The following is a 20,274-nucleotide window of genomic DNA, read 5'->3' on the forward strand; positions in this document are numbered from 1 at the left end:
ACATTTATTAATTCCACCCTGTACCATTCACTGCAGGATAAGAGACAGAAGGACAAATACTCCTCACATCCCCACCTCCCTATGCTTCATATAACAGTATAAGGAGATGGGGGATTGTCTCATAAAACAATAGTAAGTAAAAAAAAGATATCCATATGTGAAATCAATCAGTAAATCCCAGTATACTGTTTCCATTTGTATTATAATACATAGGGTGTGGCAACGGCAAAACTGTATATAGAAGATCACCGTACACCCATTAGGCCGGGTTTACATATGTCCGGCGGTGCGGCGGCGTTTCCCTCCGGCGCAGGAGAAAAACGACGGAGGGAAACGCATCATTGAACTGATCCCATTGTTTTCAATGGGATCGTTCAAAATGTGAGGCGGTGAACTAGTGGCCGCCACATCGCCGGACCGTCGGTGCATTAGGACGCATCTTCGCTGCTCCGGTGATGCGGCGCCGCACCAATTCAATCGAATAGAGCGCCGGATGCCTCGCCGGGCAGGACGCATGCCGTTCGGCTCTGGCATCCGGCGTTCAGGCAAATAGTAGCACAAAATAAACACATCTCTCCCCCTGTGTGCTCTCCCCCTCCCCTATAGTCCCCCCTTAGTCCCCCAGTAGTATATCGCCCCCCCTGTTTCTCCTCCAGTAGTATATAGCCCCCCTGTTGCCCCCCCCAGTAATATTTAGCTTCCCTGTGTGCTCTTCCCCAATTAGTATACAGCCTCCCTGTGCGCTCTCCCACAGTAGTATATAGCCCCCCATGTGCGCTCTCCTCCTCCCAATTAGCCCCCCTGTGTGCTCTCCCCCTCCCATATAGCCCCCCTGTGCGCTCTCCCCTTGTAGTATATAGCCCCCCTGTGAGCTCCCCCAATTAGTATATAGCCCCCGTGCGCTCCCCCGCAAATCCCATTGAAAATGACAGGAAAACATACTTGGAAAAAAAATGTCAACTGATGAGAGCAACTTGTGACAACTGATGGGAACTGATGACAACTGATGGAAACTGATGGTTTTTAATGAAAAGAAGGATAGAAAAACTGATCCCAACTGATGCATTTTTGGCATCAGTTGTGACATCTGTTGTGGTCAGTTTTTAGGCAAAAAACGCAACTGATGCCAACTTATATATGTAAACCCAGCCTTAGAGAACAACCATGATCTATATTTTTGCCATTGCTGGAAACAGCTGTTAAAGGGAAACTATCAGCACATTACAAACATCCAACCTGCTGATATCTCCCTAAAGTGCACGGGGCGCTGAAGATAAAGGTAAGTTTCTTACCGTCCTCCTTGGGGCTGTTTTCGTGATATTAGCAGTTTATTTCCTATGCTAATATGGCGGTTCGGTGCACTGGGGGCGGGGCTACCAGCCTCAGTGCACAGTTTCACCACAGCCAGCTGTCTCTTCTAATGAATATCAGCAGAGCAGGCAAGCCGGGGCAGATTGGTGCACCACCCCCAGTGAACCAAAACGCTTCATTAGCATAGGGAATAAACCGCCCCGTGCGCTACAAGGACATATAAGCAGGTTAGATGCTTATTGCATAAAGCAAGTTAAAGGGAATAATGTATCTTTATAGATAATGGGGGAGATTTATCAAACATGGGGTAAAGTGAAACTGGCTCAGTTGCCCCTAGCAACCAATCAGATTCCACTTTTCATTCCTCACAGATTCTTTGGAAAATGAAAGGTGGAATCTGATTGGTTGCTAAGGGGAACTGAGCCAGTTTTGATAAATCTCCCCCAATATTTAAAATTTTTTAGAATGCTAAATAAAATAGTTCACGCAAAAGCAGATGAGAGGGTAATGTAATCTATTTCTTTCATTTCAGCAATTATTTAGTATCTCACAACCTGGAATCCCACCCATCACCCATCTGCATGACAGGTCATCCTTAGGCTATGTCCACACACCATAAACTAAAGGTAAATATATATATATATAGCGTAAGGGTTTAGGGGAATATATATATATATATATATATATACACACACACACACACACACACACTAAATATATTATAGCTATATATGCATCTATACATCAGCCAGACCAATGCTATTAGAGCAGAGAGGTGGTTGGTATCCCAGAAAATTATCTGTCAACAATGGGAAGGAAAGAACAGTATATTAGGAGAGACCAGTTTGCTAAACGATCTATTTTCAAAAATATGTAACTTGACGAGTCCTAGCGGTATAACTATGTATATTAACTGAAATGGGAGTACCCCTTTAAGTAAATTCTACTCCAAACTCCAGTACAATAATAGAAATAATACATTGAAAAAATAATGTGATCAGAAGCATTGATGATTTAACACAAGGAGCAGCTATACAGATAGATGACATGCAGCTAGTACTGTGATAATTGATAAGAGACCTATGTACTGACTGTAAATGTGCAGCCTCCTATTGCAGTGTGGTTTGTATTCCCTTGATAGAGACGGGAATAATTTTACATGGTTTTGAGGTTTGTGTAGATGGTTATTAGTTGCTGTGCATTTCACTATGAGAGGCCAACTACCACAAGATATATACACAAATATAGTCACATGGCCACTGTGAATTCTGCATCATCCTTTTAGTTTAGTATTATTATAGCAGAGACTATCATGTCTAATTTTAGGCTGACAGATTTGTATACAGATTCATAAAAGCCTGAATATGGGAATTACCTTCAAACTGAATTTTTCCTGAATAAATTCTGACAAGGTTGGAAGAGCATCAACACTGCTCCTTGTTGTGATACACAATCCTTAATATTCATATAAAAACTCTTCCCAAAACATTAGCGTTTTTCAGAATATCTAGCAGGTAGTAGATGCCCCGATGAAAACGTAGGTCTACAATCACAATCACGTTGCAGAAAGGAAACTGGGCTGGGTATCTCCAAAAAGTATGTATCAAGTGTGCCTTCTATGTGCTGCATCTCAGGCACCTGGAATCCCTGACTATCTATTCCCATATGCCTGTCTTATTAAAGTGAATCTGTGGGAGGGGGGTTGGAGTGGGCATAGGTTCACTTTAAGGCTTGGTTAATGTCTTCAGCATAGGCTTCGCATGTAGCATCTGGCCAAACAGGTGTCCAAGGTTGCACAGACTCTTTCATTAACAATAAGGTAATTCATGTCCCAAATATGGGCCAAACAATAGTTTGCCTATTTTTTCAACAGCATGGATCCCAGCCATGACCCACATCTGTAACGCGTATGCATGTGCATATGGGGCCATAGACTTAAACAGGTCTGTATTCTGTGCATATTTGCGGGGTCCACTTAAAGGGCTTTAGGCTCTGTGCATATGTCCATAATACGGTTCTGTGCAGGTGCCATACTGAAAATGCAGTGCCATGGATGAAACTGAGAAGCCTCATAGCTCCTGAAGGGTATTGTTTCTCCTTGTGGACACCTCCAACCTATAACTTAGAAGGTAGCAACGAGTGGAGACCGCTTTCTTTCTTTAACATGTTGCAGATACAGCAATGCACCTGGTTTGGTTACAGGGAAATTACAGTTTGAAAAGTTAAAATATTGAACTTATGTTAATAGAAAGAGACTAAGAATATTTCCTGGGACTTGCATTGCAAGCCACAAATGTGAACACTCATAGAACGTCAGCAGTTTTTGTAACCGATTTAATAATGCTGATAAACACCTGGCCAAGAGGTTTTCATTGACTCGGTGTTACTGTGTAAACTTATGAAGAAGTCCGTACATATATGTATAATCTCGGCTGTTTTAAGCTTGTTAAGCAGGGTAGATAAGCAGATAATTGCTTGGAGAATAGGATCCTGCGTTTGTATCACCTATTTGTCTGCTTACTCTAATTACACAGATTACTCACCGTAAGCCTGAGCCACTGGGTAAGCAATCAAGCATCACACAGGTTAACCTAGATATTCATGAGGGCAAACTGTGTGTCCGCAGGGGTAACCACCTCAGTGTCGGGGTTTCTGTTACAGTATAAACTGTACCAAGCTAAAATTTTTTACTTAAATGGGACATTTATGGCATATTAACAGGACATTAAGGGTGCCTTCACACGTACCGGATCCACAGCGGATTTCACGCTGCAGGTTTCATTCCGCTGCGGATATGTAACCCGGCCCCTTTAACCCCCGCCGCCCCGAAGCATACATCACCTGCTCCAGGCTCCTGCTTGCTTCAGGGCCTCCAAGCATCTTCCGACCGTCAGCCAGTCAGTGCGCTGCCCCGCCGCAGCGCACTGATTGGCTTGCCACCGGGAGATGCAGGGAGGCTCCGAAGCAAGCAGGAGCCTGGAGCAGGTGATGTATACTCCAGGGCTGCCCCCGGCCCAGAGCATACATTACCTGCTCGGCACCGCGGCTGTGTGAAGCTCCTGTCTCCCCTCGCTCCTCATCAGCCAATCAGTGCAACACAGCCGCGGCGCCAAGCAGGTAATGTATGCTCGCGACCGGGGGTTAAAGGGGCCGGGTCACATATCTTCAGCAGAATGAAATCCGCTGCGGATCCGGTACATGTGACGGCACCCTAAATGATCTGAAATACAGGTGTCTTAGTCTCAGTAAAGAGACAGTAAAGGGCCCTATTACATGCCACGATAATCCAGGGGAAGCGAGCACTGGATTGTCAGTTCAGTGCTCACTCCCTACTGCTTGCTGGCTCCCTGCTCGCTGCCTGTGCTTTTATACGCACAGAAAATTATTGGGGAGCAGAGGGAGGGGTCACCAAACCATCCTTGGGTCATTCGGGCAGCCCATTGAAGTCAACGGCAATCTGCTGCCACCACCTGTATTGTACAGAGCAATGTGCCGCAGACTGTCACTAACATGAGCAAGATCTTTCTGCATGTTGCAAGACCATGATCAGCGGACATCGTGCATGTCAGCTCATCCCTGTCTTTCAACATGCGCTATTTCACCGAACGATTATTGGCCTGAATGGTCAGTAATCAGCCGATAATCGTTTAGTGAAATAGGGACTTAACACGTAAGCATGGCTCTCCTTTGCAGTGCAGGGTTTACGCTATTGCTCTTTCATCACTCCCATAGACTATCCTCTGAGTCTGTACTCTATATGGTCAACACGGCCATTGCCCAATAGCTATAAGAGGATCCTGACTCCCTTGGAGATTTGAGAGTTGCAAACAAAAATGTATAGTATATTTTGCAGGTCTACCCTTTTAAATTTCCTTTTCACCTATCAACAGCAGACCTGTACTGTGTATCTAACATCTAACATCAAAGACGTTTCACAACATGCAAATCTGCCTTATAACAAAAGCCAATATTCAATCAACCAGCAAAGACGGAGTCCTGTGGTAACTACAACTTAAAGTAAGTGTGCTGTCTGGCTTCCTATGTAAGAGCCAAACCATAATACATATACAGTACATGGCATGCAATTTACCTATAAATATTTTTTTTCACAGGATTTTCATGACAAAGTCAGCAGTAAATTGTGTGAAATTTTGTTATAGTGTGGAGGGAGGAGGCATGCATGCTGCAGCTCTGTCCAGCCTCTACAACTCTTGAGCTTAGAAGAGGTTCTATACTAATATCAAATGGAACTAGAGAGACTGGTGTTGAGATGGGATCAGCATACTTTCTGAGGGCTGTGTAATGGATGTTATGTTACATGCTCCCTTCTGTCCAAATGATACCTGTCTCTTAGTTGAAAACTGTTTTCAAAGTTATAAAATCATGTTTTTCTTTAAAGCTCAAGTATCATAGAGGTCAGACTGAGCTGCGGCATGCTTTGTTTATCAATCATGCAGGACAGAAAGGGGAGGGGGAGAAGGCATGCATGCTGCAGCTAAGCCTGGTCTCTACAACACTTGAGCTTAGAATGAAAACATGACAGATTCCGTTTAAGAATAAAAACAAGCTTTTCCCATGGACTATACAAAAACTTTTTAGGGGGCTTGTTCCAGATTTTGCATTGGGGCCCAGGTGTTTCCAGTCTGTTTTCCTAGCTCCAGGCCTATTACATGTTTATCCCACATCTAATCGGTGACAACATTTTAGTCAATTTTCTTCAGTAATTCTTAAATTACGTTTGCGATTACAGATCATTGCCCAAAACTATGAATGAATGTAACCTGCGTCTACTGTATGGACGCCTGACTCACGCTGTTTACTGCTGAGTAGTGCGCACTGACTCACAAACTTGCTTCTACTTGGAATGACTAATGCCATAGTTTCCATTGGAAGATGCTTCCTAAAATTTACCTCTGACTCACACAACAAGTCCTTAGGATAACAATGTAAAGACGTTATACTAGTATCAGAAGCAATAACCTGACTCATGAGGTAATTCCTCACACATTCCAGCTCACCTGCCTGATAACGCTACAGTAACGTATCATACAAACCCATTTACAATGTGATTGCAGTGAAAGATGAGAGTCAAAGACAATACTGGATAACAGAGTTTCATTAACATCTCTTACATCTAATAGAGATGAGCATACCTCGGGCACATTCGGTTCCAAAGAAGTTGGATGCAGCCCTAAGGCTGCCTGGAAAACATGGATACAGCCATAGGCCATAGGCCGTATTCATGTTTTCCAGGACTCCCTAGGTCTGCATTCAACTTCTGCAGCTACCGGTAAGCAAATGCTGCACGCTCACGTTCAGATGAAACCGAATGTTATCCTCATCTGTAATCACTAGGCCAAACAATAATTACAAACTTCTTAAGGCTATGTTCACACTACGTATATGTCCGGCCGCATATTTTCCGCGGCCGGACATATACGTATGAAACTCCGGCCGGGACTTTACGCAAGTTGCGGCCGGATACGTACGGAACGCAAACTTACGCCCGTAGTCTACTTACGCTTCCTGAGCGCTCTTCGTAACGATCTGACAGTGGTCTTTTACTTGGAAATCTTCACCTAGCCCCGGACACCCCACAGAACCTTTTGGATCGGCACAAAAAGCTTTCAAAATGAAGAAATCACCACTACGTACGGGACCGCATGTAACGCTACGGGCGTAAGTTACGGCATTTCCGTCCCGAAATAATGGTCTGGTTCATTTTTTACGGCGCCGCATACGATCTGGGCGTAAGTTCGTACGTAGTGTGAACTGTGCGGCCGTAGATCGTATACTTTACATTGTACGCAAACTATGTAAGTTTCCGGCCGCTTATTCACGGAACGCGCTACGGCCGGAAACTTACGTAGTGTGAACCCAGCCTAAAGGTGCATTCACATGTACAGGATCTGCAGCAGATTTGCTTTGAATCTAATCTGGGCCATCAAATCTACTCCATTAAATCTGCTGCAGATCCTGTACGTGTGAACGCACCCTAAAGGGTATTTTAATCTCATAAAAGCTAGCATGTGCCATCACTTTATTGGCTCTGGCCTCTGGGACCCCCACTGATTTTGAATGAAGTAGATGCAGCACCCTTTAATTCCATCCAGAGCAGGGTCCCTGCTACCTGACCCATTCAAGTAAAAAGGACTGTCTGCAGTTCCTTGCAGTGGTTGGGAGTGTCAATATCCAGCATTACATCCCCTCCTTGGCATCCCACTAACATGTATAACTTCTAGACAGCGCTTAGGCCTTTGATAGGCACCAGGCTGTCCATAGAAAACCCTCAGAGCTGGAAAACCCAATGCTGGGGTTGGCAGGCAAGTGAAAAGGGGAATTATGTCTTTTTACGATTTTTTTATGATCTGCATTGAATGGGTTAACCATTAACCAAATCTATTGGTTCAGGCATTACTAAATGCTAAGGCTAATCTTGGCAGCAAAGAAGAGAGGGGGGAGACAGGGGAGGACCGGAAGGATGTGACAGGAGGAACAGAAAGACGGTTATTTAAGTCCTTGCAGAAGAGGCCAAATCTATTAGAAGGTTACAATTATTACCAGTAGTAGTTATATTTATACTGGCAATGCCATTCCATGGAAATCTATCTTGTGTATGTATGGAATCAAGCAGCTTCAGACGCACTAGAAATGTGTATCTGATGCTGTCTGCAATATACTGACCCATTTATTAGTGAATGGTGATCCGTGTCGCTATTGCAGGTCCATAGTAAGACCTCTCATAGTAAGACCAGATCACAGCTCTGTAACACGTACGGACATGTAAGCAGGGTCATTCTCACTAATAGGTCAGTAGTCTGGCCACAGTTGCAGACAGATTTTACGGATGTGTGAATGCAGCCTCAGGCTTTGTTCACACACCTATATTTTTGTAAAACCACGGCCATTGTGCAACGGACATTATTTTTACGGAAATATACGTGTCATTGCTGCCTAGGAATCCCGGCCGGAGTGTATACACATAGTATACGCTGCGGCTGGGATCTCTTGCGGCACCGCAAACAACTGACATGTCAGTTTTCTGCGGCCGCTATTCATTGAAATACCATGAAAACCATGTCAGTGCACACTATGAAGCGAGCAGGTTCGGCCGCTCGCTTCATAGCATGTAGTGGAGAGTTCTGATGCGGGCAGGCACGGATGCGCCCACATCAGAACTCTACGGCTGAAAAATCATCCAGCTGGTCTCCTTTGGTACACGAATCATACTAAACACACATACTAAAACACAGCTAAAAAGGCCATCTGGCTATCCTCGAGACTGTCCACCAATATTAGATTGGTGGGGGTCTGACCCCCTACACTCTCTTGTCTGAATGTGAAGCCCTGGTGAGCACTGCAGCATCTTCCCTGCATAGTTTTTCTTCTCTTTGCATTGATGCACTATGTGTAGCTCAGGTGCAAGGAATGGCAGCAATAGTCCTTTCACCATCAATTTTAAAAGGCTGATAAGCCCTACAAAATACATCTGCTAAATGAACACATCCTCTGTTAACTGGAGGCCATGTCCAATATCAGACTGACATACCAGTCCTGTTAGATGAATGATAGCTGGTCATACTCTTGTAAGCTGCCTCACTGTATATCACTGTTAAGAACAATTAATTTCCTCTAAAGTCAATGGTAACTATTGCTTGAGATTGATTCTTGCTAAGGAATGTAGCTTTCCTGAATTTAAAGGGAACCTGTCGGCACTTTCATAATGCCTTGCGTCTTTGGTTGGGGGGGGGGGGGGGGGGGGGTATTTCCAACTTCTCCCCACCCCATCAGCTTTGATTAATTTTTCCCTGTTTGAGATTAATAAGATATCTATCAGATAGGGCAGAGAGGAACTGCTGGGGACCGTCCTCATGGATCAGGCAGCATGTATATGATTATGGTGATGCTTCCCAGCCTGTAACCTTGACTTACTGACATGACAACAAAGATACAAAATCAACCCCTTTAGGGTGCCGCATGACACTCCCACACTTCTAAAAACCTCTGACATGACGTCCTGGTGCCCCACCCCTTTTTTATTTTTCACAAAGGATGCCATTCCTAGGTGAGCTCTATAGCAGCCTCAAGGCCTATCTTTTTGGTACCTTTGCACTTAGTCGGCAATGATTTGCACCAACAGTGGATGTACACTGGGGAGATATATCAAACATGGTGTAAAGTGAAACTGGCTCAGTTGCCTCTAGCAACCAATCAGATTCCACCTTTCATTTTCCAAAGAGTCTGTGAGGAATGAAAGGTGGAATCTGATTGGTTGCTAGGGGCAACTGAGCCAGTTTCACTTTACACCATGTTTACACTATGTTTGATAAATCTCCCCCTTTGTATATATGTGGCCTGTGCTGCTATTTCCTAGCTGCACCATAGGCAAAAACCTGACAACGGCCTTTGTATATAAGCTGCATGCAACTTGCCGTACATAACCAATAACAGTGAAAGACCTGCCAAGCTAAACTTGTAGTTTTGCTAACTGCGGCCATGTTCATACAATGTATAAGACCGGCCGTTCCGTAACCCGGCCGGTCTCTGAAAAGATCATCCCGGCCGATACTGCAGTACCCTCCGGATGATCTTTTCAGCCTCTTTAGAACTCTCCAAAGCACACTATGGAGCGATCGGCCGGAAGCCGCACGCTCCACGGTGTGCACTGACATGGCTTTCTACGGCCGGTATTCACTAAATAGAAAATTGACATGTCAGTTGTTTGCAACGCCGCAAGAGATCGCGGCCGGAGCGTATACCAAAAATATACGTTGTGTGAACATAGCCTGCATCTGTATACATAATTTTTTAGGTAGGAAATGCTTTAAGATCAGATAGGTGTGTGAGGTTTCTGCTCTTTGTGTCAGAAATAGCTGCAAAAACCAGGGTTTACACTGGCTGCCTCTCTCCTATCACCTCTCACCTCCTATGGCGCTTCAGTTTCCCTTAAGAGATGAAGTGACAGACATTTGCCGTCATCCCAGCTTTCCTTCCTAATGCTTGAGGAAAAAGATGTCAGGTTCTGCAGTTTTCCTTCTATACAGGAAAACCATGCTAATGCTATGTGGTTGAACTGGTAGAGAAACGGACATCTGCGATCTACCTATGGCTAGATATTCACAACACCCAGAGTATTGTGTGTAAATGAGTAGTACTATCCATGACCATTACCTAATGTGTACTGTACATGCCATTTTTCACCTATTTCCCCCCTGCAGACTTATCTGTAATTTTCAGTTGTCCCTGAACTACTAGGTGGAGACTAGCTGCTATGATGTCTCCCATACACTGTGGACACATACAGAAGAAGAGATACTACTCCCCTATATCTCTATAGCACATCCTCACAAGCAGCATGACATTATAGTGCAGTGCTGAGCAGTGTAAGCTATGCATCCAGCACTGAGGTGAGATATAAAACTTACAAGAACTTTTAGCTCCACTTCCGCAGACGATAGGGTGGCGGGAGCATGTTGCGGGCAGTGATCAATAGCCACCTGAGGTTACAGCGACAACGGGCAGCTATTGGACACCGTGGCCAGGTGTAGTTACACTATGCCCACAATATACTCCTGCCCACCTCTCGTCTATGGAGGTATCAGCACAGATGGGCAGATAGAGGAAGTGGAGCGCTGGAGGGCAGAAAAGGAAGGACTTTTCCTGCTGTCCGGATAATCCCTTTAACTTGTATTGGCAGCTGTAACCTGATATTTTAGAGAGCTGATCCATCTGAAAACTTGAAACACTTTTTCCAGAGTGAATGATGAGTATATGAGAATGTGTGGAACAGGAAAGGAGTCTGAGAAGGGAAGCAAGAGGCCTATCTCTTATAAGATGAAGTTCCCACATTTTCTTGTAAATTAGATTTATGCAAATATTCTTGAGATGATATTTGCCATTTAAGGTGGTTAAGCCTAATAAATAAAGAACAGATTCTTTTATTTTAATCTTGAACAAAACCTTTAACTTGCCTGCCATCCTCTAGTTTACTCTTTCATATCATTTTACGAGCCCCGTAATATGTTCACTCAGCATGACATTATGTAGGATGGGTCTCTGTACTTATCAATTTGGCAGAGGTTGTCACAACTACCACTAATATTGCTAAATCACCGGACGTCAAGGACCTTATAACCCTATGTTTCTTTGGCTGCTCAGTCCACTGTCCTCTTGAAAGGAAAGGCAATAACAATCTGCTTTTGTACAGCCATATTCCCACTAGTATTTTTGATTGTTTGCCTTTTGTTCTTCTTTCTATGTATATGTTCATACAATTTCTCAGGGAGACCAGCCAACGATAACACCGCCAGTTGCTAGTTAAACCACTCAATGCAGTGAAATCCTAGGTGCATTGCTCCCTGGGAAACCTGGCTCTACTAGGCATTGCTCCACACTGATGAGGGGCAACACTCCAAAACAGCTGTCAGTAAATGGATACCTGGCCTTGGTTTTTCCTTGTCATTAAATTGACTTATAGGGCCACTCAATGTGGTGGTTTTGGTGGTTTCCCTACAGGAGCCACCCCTTGGCTGGGTCCTTCCTGGAGGGATATCTGACTAGTCCTGTGTTTCAAGACTCTTAAATGAGGCTCCACGGATCCTTTTTTTTGCATTCACTGCATTGAGTGCTTTCACTAGCAGCTGGCGGTGTTATGGTTTGGCTGGTCTCCCTGAGATCAGCGATTTGTTTCTCTTATGGCTCTACAAGGCATTGCTCCCACCTAGCCAGAATCCTGCTCCACATTGATGAGGGGCAACACCCCGAAACAGCTGTCTGTGGATGGATACCTGGCCTAGGTTTTTCCCTTGTCATTACATTGACTTATAGAGCCACTTAACATTGTGATTTTGGTGGTTTTCCTACAGGAGCCACCCCCTGGCTGGGTCCTTCCCGGAGGGATATCTGGCTAGTCCTGTGTTTCGAGACTCTTAAATGAGGCTCCACCTCAAATCTTAATACAGAGCACTTCATACTAATCAAGTAATATATAATGGACAGGATCCTCCCCCTTATCTATTACAAAAAGAGGTTCTGCAGCAGTTGAGATGGGTATAATAAGTCTGGCTCTGGTCACAGAACTCCTTGGTGAAAACTGATATTCTTATATCTTACAGTAGGGTTACTTACCCCTCATATATTATAAGAAATAGCAACCAATCACAGTACAGTTTTTTCCCCCCTAAAGTGAACCTGTCACCCCCTGACCACCTGCCGAGCTGGTAGCACCACTGGTGAAAACATTTAGAAAATACCTTTGTAGCAAATATCTGTGTAACTTTAATAAAAACAACTTTTTGGAGGGGTCTGTGAAAATTGTCAAGGAGGCGGGGCCTAGGATTTCCCAGGCCCTAGCACCGCCACTCCTCACTTTGCTGTATGCCTACTCCTTTGCATAATCAACAGCCAGCAAAATCTACAAAAATGTTTTCGGGCCATCAACAGCTGAAAAAAGGACCTTGCAGTTAATTTTACGGGTCTAAAATTAGGGCAGTAGATTATTTCGGTATGGGAATTACCAGCTGTCTTCCAATTGTGTTCAATAGAACTTAACAATTAAATACGGATGGAAGAATAGAAGGAAAGATATAATTGATAGACAAAAGATTAAATAGATGCTACCATAGAAAGAAAAATAGATAGCTAAAAAATAGATGATTTATAGATAGATAGATAGGAGACAGATAGATAGATTATACCTCAGGAAATGTCCCTATAATCATGTGCGGAGGGGGAGGCTATTATGTAATAACTGCATTTTATAACAACCAACCTACAGCTTCATAGTAAGTGTATACACTGTGGCGTGCTATCCCCCAGCACATAGGGTTACCGCAATGCTATGTCTACAATGGACACACAGTGTATGGGACATTAGTAAATATGAGATCAACTTCCCTATAACATTAATTGCTTCCTATCAATAGAGGAGAAAATACTCCTGTAACTTAGGCACATCAAACTACAAGTTGCAGCTCGGCCTGCAGGGCAGGTAAATACCAACAATAATCTTATGGGTGAAAATTGTGGTTTACATAATATTCAGTGAATCATAGTGACTATTCTATGTAGATATGTAGCCACGATAAGATAAGATATGATGATGTTTTTGTTGTGATTTTCCATCCCATGTGAGGGAATTATATGGGGCACCAGGGAAAGAGATCAATGACGAAATAGAAATAAGACAAGAGGGAAAAAAAGGAGCTGGGAGGATGGCGCCTCGTGTAATCCTGTTACATGAAAATGAGTGAATTAAAAGTATAGGTGGACTCTCACCTTTTAGCCCCTTGGGCTTTGTGCGTATCACCCCACTATGGGGTATCTTGTAGCGTCGGATGATGGCTGCCGGCCGAAGGATCCAGGAAACGGGACTCTCCCAGTGTCGGGACCCGTGGTTTCATGCAGTAGACAGAAGAAAAAAGTACCTGGGTAGGTATCCTGGCGCTGCCAAAAAATCCTTCACAACGAGTAGAGTATAAAACATAAAATGGCTGATTTATTGGATAAAATCAGTAAAAATGTACATAAAATAAGCAATTACGCGTTTCGGGAGTTGCATCTCCCTTCATCAGATTGCATGTATGCCATGTGCCAAACAGCTTGTTTATATGAGCTGAAAAAAGGCGCCAATCCCGCCTAGGGGGCGGGGCTAAGCAATAGTAAACAGTGAACAATAGTAACATAATGCATCAAAGGTGGACCAAAAGAGTGTGGTTTACACTACACAGCATGAGTGGTTAAACATGTATTCATTCATAAACAGGCAGGAAAAGGGGGTTTGAAACAGAAACGCGTAATTGCTTATTTTATGTACATTTTTACTGATTTTATCCAATAAATCAGCCATTTTATGTTTTATACTCTACTCGTTGTGAAGGATTTTTTGGCAGCGCCAGGATACCTACCCAGGTACTTTTTTCTTCTGTCTACTGCAATGACGAAATAAGCTTTGCTATATCACTCTCTTTAGATCAGTGTTCCCCAATCGGGGCTCTCCAGCAGAGGCACATTTACAACTCCCATCATTCTTTGATAGCCTGCAACTGTGCATAATGAGGGCCATACGTTTGCAATAGCTGGAGAGCCCAGGTTTGAAAACACTGATCTAGACTGTGGAGTGACATGTAAGGCACTGATCTAGACTGTGGAGTGACATGTAAGGCACTGATCTAGACTGTGGAGTGACATGTAAAGCACTGATCTACACTGTGGGGTGACATGTAAGGCATTGATCTACACTGTGGAGTGACATGTAAGGCACTGATCTAGACTGTGGAGTGACATGTAAGGTACTGATCTAGACTGTGGAGTGACATGTAAGGCACTGATCTAGACTGTGGAGTGACATGTAAGGCACTGATCTAGACTGTGGAGTGGCATGTAAGGCACTGATCTAGACTATGGAGTGACATGTAAGGCACTGATCTAGACTGTGGAGTGACATGTAAGGTACTGATCTAGACTTTGGAGTGACATGTAAGGCACTGATCTAGACTGTGGAGTGACATGTAAGCAGCACTCAGGTACTGATCTAGCCTGGAGTGACATGTAAGCAGCACTCAGGTACTGACCCAGACTACAGTGAAATTGATCTAGACAGTGGAGTGACATGTAAGCAGCAATCAGGTACTGATCTAAACAGTGGAGTGACATGTAAGCAGCACTCAGGTACTGATCTAGACAGTGGAGTGACATGTAAGCAGCACTTAGGTACTGATCCAGACTACAGTGACATGTAAGCAGCACTCAGGTACTGATCTAGACAGTGGATTGACATGTAAGCAGCACTCAGGTACTAATCTAGACTATGGAGTGACATGTAAGCAGCGCTCAGGTACTGTTCTAGACTGTGGAGTGACATGTAAGAAGCACTCAGGTACTGATCTAGACTGTGGAGTGACATGTAAGCAGCACTCAGGTACTAATCTAGACTATGGAGTGACATGTAAGCAGCGCTCAGGTACTGATCTAGACTGTGGAGTGACATGTAAGCAGCACTCAGGTACTGATCTAGACTGGAGTGACATGTAAGCAGCACTCAGGTACTGATCTAGACTGTGGAGTGACATGTAAGAAGCACTCAGGTACTGATCTAGACTGTGGAGTGACATGTAAGCAGCTTTCAGGTACTGATCCAGACTACAGTGACATGTAAGCAGCACTCAGGTACTGATCTAGACTGTGGAGTGACATGTAAGCAGCACTCAGGTACTGATCCAGACTACAGTGACATGTAAGCAGCACTCAGGTACTGATCTAGACTGCGGAGTGACATGTAAGCAGCACTCAGGTACTGATCCAGACTGCGGAGTGACATGTAAGCAGCACTTAGGTACTGATCCAGACTACAGTGACATGTAAGCAGCACTCAGGTACTGATCCAGACTGCGGAGTGACATGTAAGCAGCACTTAGGTACTGATCCAGACTACAGTGACAGGTAAGCAGCACTCAGGTACTGATCCAGACTAGTGACATGTAAGCAGCACTCAGGTACTGATCCAGACTGCGGAGTGACATGTAAGAAGCACTCAGGTACTGATCTAGACTGTGGAGTGACATGTAAGCAGCTTTCAGGTACTGATCCAGACTACAGTGACATGTAAGCAGCACTCAGGTACTGATCTAGACTGCGGAGTGACATGTAAGCAGCACTCAGGTACTGATCCAGACTGCGGAGTGACATGTAAGCAGCACTTAGGTACTGATCCAGACTACAGTGACATGTAAGCAGCACTCAGGTACTGATCCAGACTGCGGAGTGACATGTAAGCAGCACTTAGGTACTGATCCAGACTACAGTGACAGGTAAGCAGCACTCAGGTACTGATCCAGACTACAGTGACATGTAAGCAGCACTCAGGTACTGATCCAGACTGCGGAGTGACATGTAAGCAGCACTTAGGTACTGATCCAGACTACAGTGACATGTAAGCAGCACTCAGGTACTGATCTAGACTGCGGAGTGACATGTAAGCAGCACTCAGGCATTTGGTAGGATGGTCTCTGCCGCCTGCACTGGATGCCTGCACAAGGCGCGATGTGCTGCGGCTGCTGCTATACATACCTGAAGAAAGCCTCCAGATCAGCAGCAGCAGACATCACTCACCAGATGCAATGGAGAACCTTTCCCTAATTCCGCTATCACATCCAGCATCAGCAACCACACATATACCAAGTGCATTGTACACTGTATTCAGCAATACGGCCCTTCACCCTCATTGATGCAATGCACAATCTCCAGCCTGCAGCTCCACATCCCCCCTCTGCTGCACTGGGTGCCCTCATTCCTAATGCCCAGGGCACTGATGTAAGACACAGCAGATAGAAAGATGGAGCTCAGTGATGGGGAGAGAGGATCTGCAGCCATGCAGCCAGGGGGGTAGGATGCATTGCTGTGTAATACAGCATGACGATGATGATGATGGAGATGATGATGATGAGGATGATGATGGGCACCATGCTCCTATATATACTTACAATGTCACCATCAATGCTGGGAGATAGCTGGCAGTCTTTGCCCTGGTCACATCCGTTGAAGCTGGGCTGCTCACCCAGGGCTGGCTGCTCATCCCCCATGCGCATGCGTCTCAGGCTGCCGCTACTGACGGCTCCTCTTATTATTACGGCGATTCCGATTAATTCCAATGCTAAATATTCAGCCACCAAAAATATAAGGTCGTGTTCGGTAAATGGTCGGGCGGCGGCGGCAGGAGCAGGAGGCGCAGCCCGGGGACGGCAGTGATTGTGATCCGGGAGTGAGGGAGAAGTGAGCCGTGAGTGGCAGCAGAGGGCTGAGAAGCGGCTGCTCTGTGAGCTCAGCCTGCACCGAGTCCCTAGACATTAGAGCAGCGCACCCAGGGAAGGTGTACGCACACAGCAGTGCCCGTCAGCCAGCCTCATGCATACATAACGCATGTGGGCGCATCATGCCACGGGGAATAGCTGCTGAGTGTGCACGGGCGCCTAGGAGCGGGCTGGCGGGTCACATGGCACACAGGTGGATGGAGCCGGGTGTCGTGGAATGATTGCATTGCTACTGCTGCGGCGGCAGCGCACGGGTTAATCGCCTTATATGGTCATTCCCCTCGGGGGCTCGCGCGGCCGCCGTCCCCTCCTCACACAGCGCTGTGCACACACACGGCGGCTCGCACGGCTTTCCTGCAGTAAAAAAAAAATTGAGTTGATATATAAATAACATTCACGTCACTTCCTTTGGTGTCACCAGAGCAGAAATCAGGGTTCCCTGGTTACTGAGGGAGAGCTAGACGGCAAGGGTTTGGGAGCAGGAGGGGAGGGAAGTCCTGAGGTCTGGGCTCACCACAAATCACTTCATGGTGGCAGTACTGAGAGAGTACATGGTGGGTATACAGAGATAGGACATGGTGGGTATACAGAGATACTACATGGTGGGTATACAGAGATACTACATGGTGGGTATACAGAGATACTACATGGTGGGTATACAGAGATACTACATGGTGGGTATACAGAGATACTACATGGTGGGTATACAGAGATACTACATGGTGGGTATACAGAGATACTACATGGTGGGTATACAGAGATTCTACATGGTGGGTATACAGAGATAGTACATGGTGGGTATACAGAGATAGTACATGGTGGGTATACAGAGATAGGACATGGTGGGTATACAGAGATACTACATGGTGGGTATACAGAGATACTACATGGTGGGTATACAGAGATACTACATGGTGGGTATACAGAGATTCTACATGGTGGGTATACAGAGATAGTACATGGTGGGTATACAGAGATACTACATGGTGGGTATACTGAGATAGGACATGGTGGGTATACAGAGATAGTACATGGTGGCAGTACTGAGGGAGTACATGGTGGGTATACAGAGATACTACATGGTGGGTATACAGAGATAGTACATGGTGGGTATACAGAGATAGGACATGGTGGTTATACAGAGATAGGACATGGGTCAACAGTGATAGGACATGGTGGGTATACTGAGAGAGTACATGGTGGGTATATAGAGATACTACATGGTGGGTATACAGAGATACTACATGGTGGGTATACAGAGATAGGACATGGTGGGTATACAGAGATACTACATGGTGGGTATACAGAGATACTACATGGTGGGTATACAGAGATACTACATGGTGGGTATACAGAGATAGTACATGGTGGTAATACAGAGATAGTAATTGAAGGGTATACAGAGACAGGACATGGTGGGTATATGTTGGTAATACAGGAGAGCTGGAGGACTACTGTGGCTACCACTACATTGAGATTTCTATTAGGCAATAGCAGGGTAGTGGTGTCTGTAGCTGCACATTTGCCCTGCAGGATTGAGGGAAAGCTGGGTGTCAACCACTGTTTAAGTTGTGATCAATAGGATATGCCAATATTGAAAGGGGATAACTAGGTGATCAGTGGGGGGCTGTTGTCTGGGTGTGGAGGTCCGACAAGAATGGATGTGAGTTGTCCCCTAAGTAAATGGACAGACACCGCACATGCTTGCATCTATGGGACTGCTGCACATAGCAGAGTCCAGCGCTCAGCAGTGTAAAAAGTGACTGAGCATGTGCACTGTCACTCCATTCAGCTGGGGGACAACTGACGTCCACTCTCGTAATTCACAGACGTCCCGCCAGTCTTCCTATGGGAGACTTAGGACCCAGTTCTTGAGTATTATCAGTAAAGCCCTCCCATTTGTATACTAATCTCCGAGCCTTACTGGTGGGACCACCCTTTTATACACTTTTCATGAACACGTCCACGTCAGCATGAAGCGTCCCAGAATTTTCCTAAAATTTGTTGCTGCTACAGGTTGGGGAAATTACAAAGCCTAAAAGTTGGCGAATGACACCAATTTGCATCCTGCCAATTCACGTCTGAAACTTTTTATACACAGATTCTCTAAAAAATTAAAGGTGGAATCTGATTGGTTGCTAGGGGCAAATGAGCTAGTTTCACTTTACACCATGTTTGATAAATCTCCCCCACTGTGTTTAAAGACAGGTGACACATATACTGCCATTATATTGAGTGTGCTGTTTATTGTAGGCTGTGCTACCTTAATGGGGTAACTCCAGCAAAAAAATTTCTAGATTTCTAATTTACTTTTATTAAAAAATCTTATCTTCCAGTACTTATCAGCTGCTATATGTCCTGCAGGAAGTGGTGTATTTTTTCAAGTCTGGAAAGAAAACACCACTTCCTGCAACTGAAGTATTATAAGATTGTGTATTTTTTTTATAGAAGGAAATTACAAATATTTCCTACATCAGTTGATTTGAAAGAATTTTTTTCGCTGGAGTACCCCTTTAAGGAGCTCTGCCAATGTGCCTAAAAGACCAAACAAGAGAGGAGGCATGTTGTCTGATTTTAACATCTTTCCCAGCAGGAGCCTTGGTTTGAGTTGTTCTATCACTTTGTGGATGTGCAGCACCAGTGCCTACAGAAAGCTTTCCCCCTTCCCCGGTGATGCCTTGTTCAGGACCTTGGACAGCGGAGACTTGCTGCTCTCACCGTGCACACTGGCGGCTGGCGTTCATTTGTCAGCGGTTATCTCTATCTCACACGTCTATGACACGGATGGCGGCTGCTTTTATCAAGCACTTTGCACATAATAATGGACAACACCCTCTCATAACTTCCTTATTTGTGCCACACACCACCATGGCAACATATTTTGTTCAGACTGTATAAGGTTTGTCAGGGCATTCAGGTGTGCACATGTATATAACCTGTGTTCAATATTTGCTTTTTGTGCTCTTTTTTTATGTGCTTACAGAATATTATAAAAAAATCTCAGAAACAAAATTATTAGGCTGTGATCACACTGTGGTCCGGGGGCCTCTGTCTGCAGACTTACAGATCAGTGTTATTACAATGATGCTTGCTTTGCTGCAAAGGGTGCCTTTACACAGAGAGATTTATATGACAGATTTTTGAAGCCAAAGCCATC

The 20,274-nt window shown here is 44.8% G+C and overlaps 1 protein-coding gene across 2 annotated transcripts in view; it reads right to left on the minus strand.

Annotated features, from left to right (window-relative positions):
- RGS20 (regulator of G protein signaling 20) overlaps window positions 1-17,432 on the minus strand; it is a 44,147-nt gene extending 26,715 nt beyond the window's left edge. The window contains exon 1 of one of the 2 annotated variants that reach the window (XM_069960037.1): window positions 16,791-17,432. In XM_069960037.1, the coding sequence (XP_069816138.1) occupies window positions 16,791-16,895 (105 nt within the window). In that variant the 5' untranslated portion in view covers window positions 16,896-17,432. Of the gene's footprint in view, window positions 1-9,416; window positions 9,492-16,790 lie in introns of those variants that run through there. The other variant, XM_069960038.1, reaches the window with a different exon arrangement.
- Between the last annotated feature and the right edge of the window lie 2,842 nt (window positions 17,433-20,274).

The sequence above is a fragment of the Dendropsophus ebraccatus genome, chromosome 2 (genome assembly GCF_027789765.1).
Source record: "Dendropsophus ebraccatus isolate aDenEbr1 chromosome 2, aDenEbr1.pat, whole genome shotgun sequence".
Lineage (NCBI taxonomy): Eukaryota > Metazoa > Chordata > Amphibia > Anura > Hylidae > Dendropsophus > Dendropsophus ebraccatus.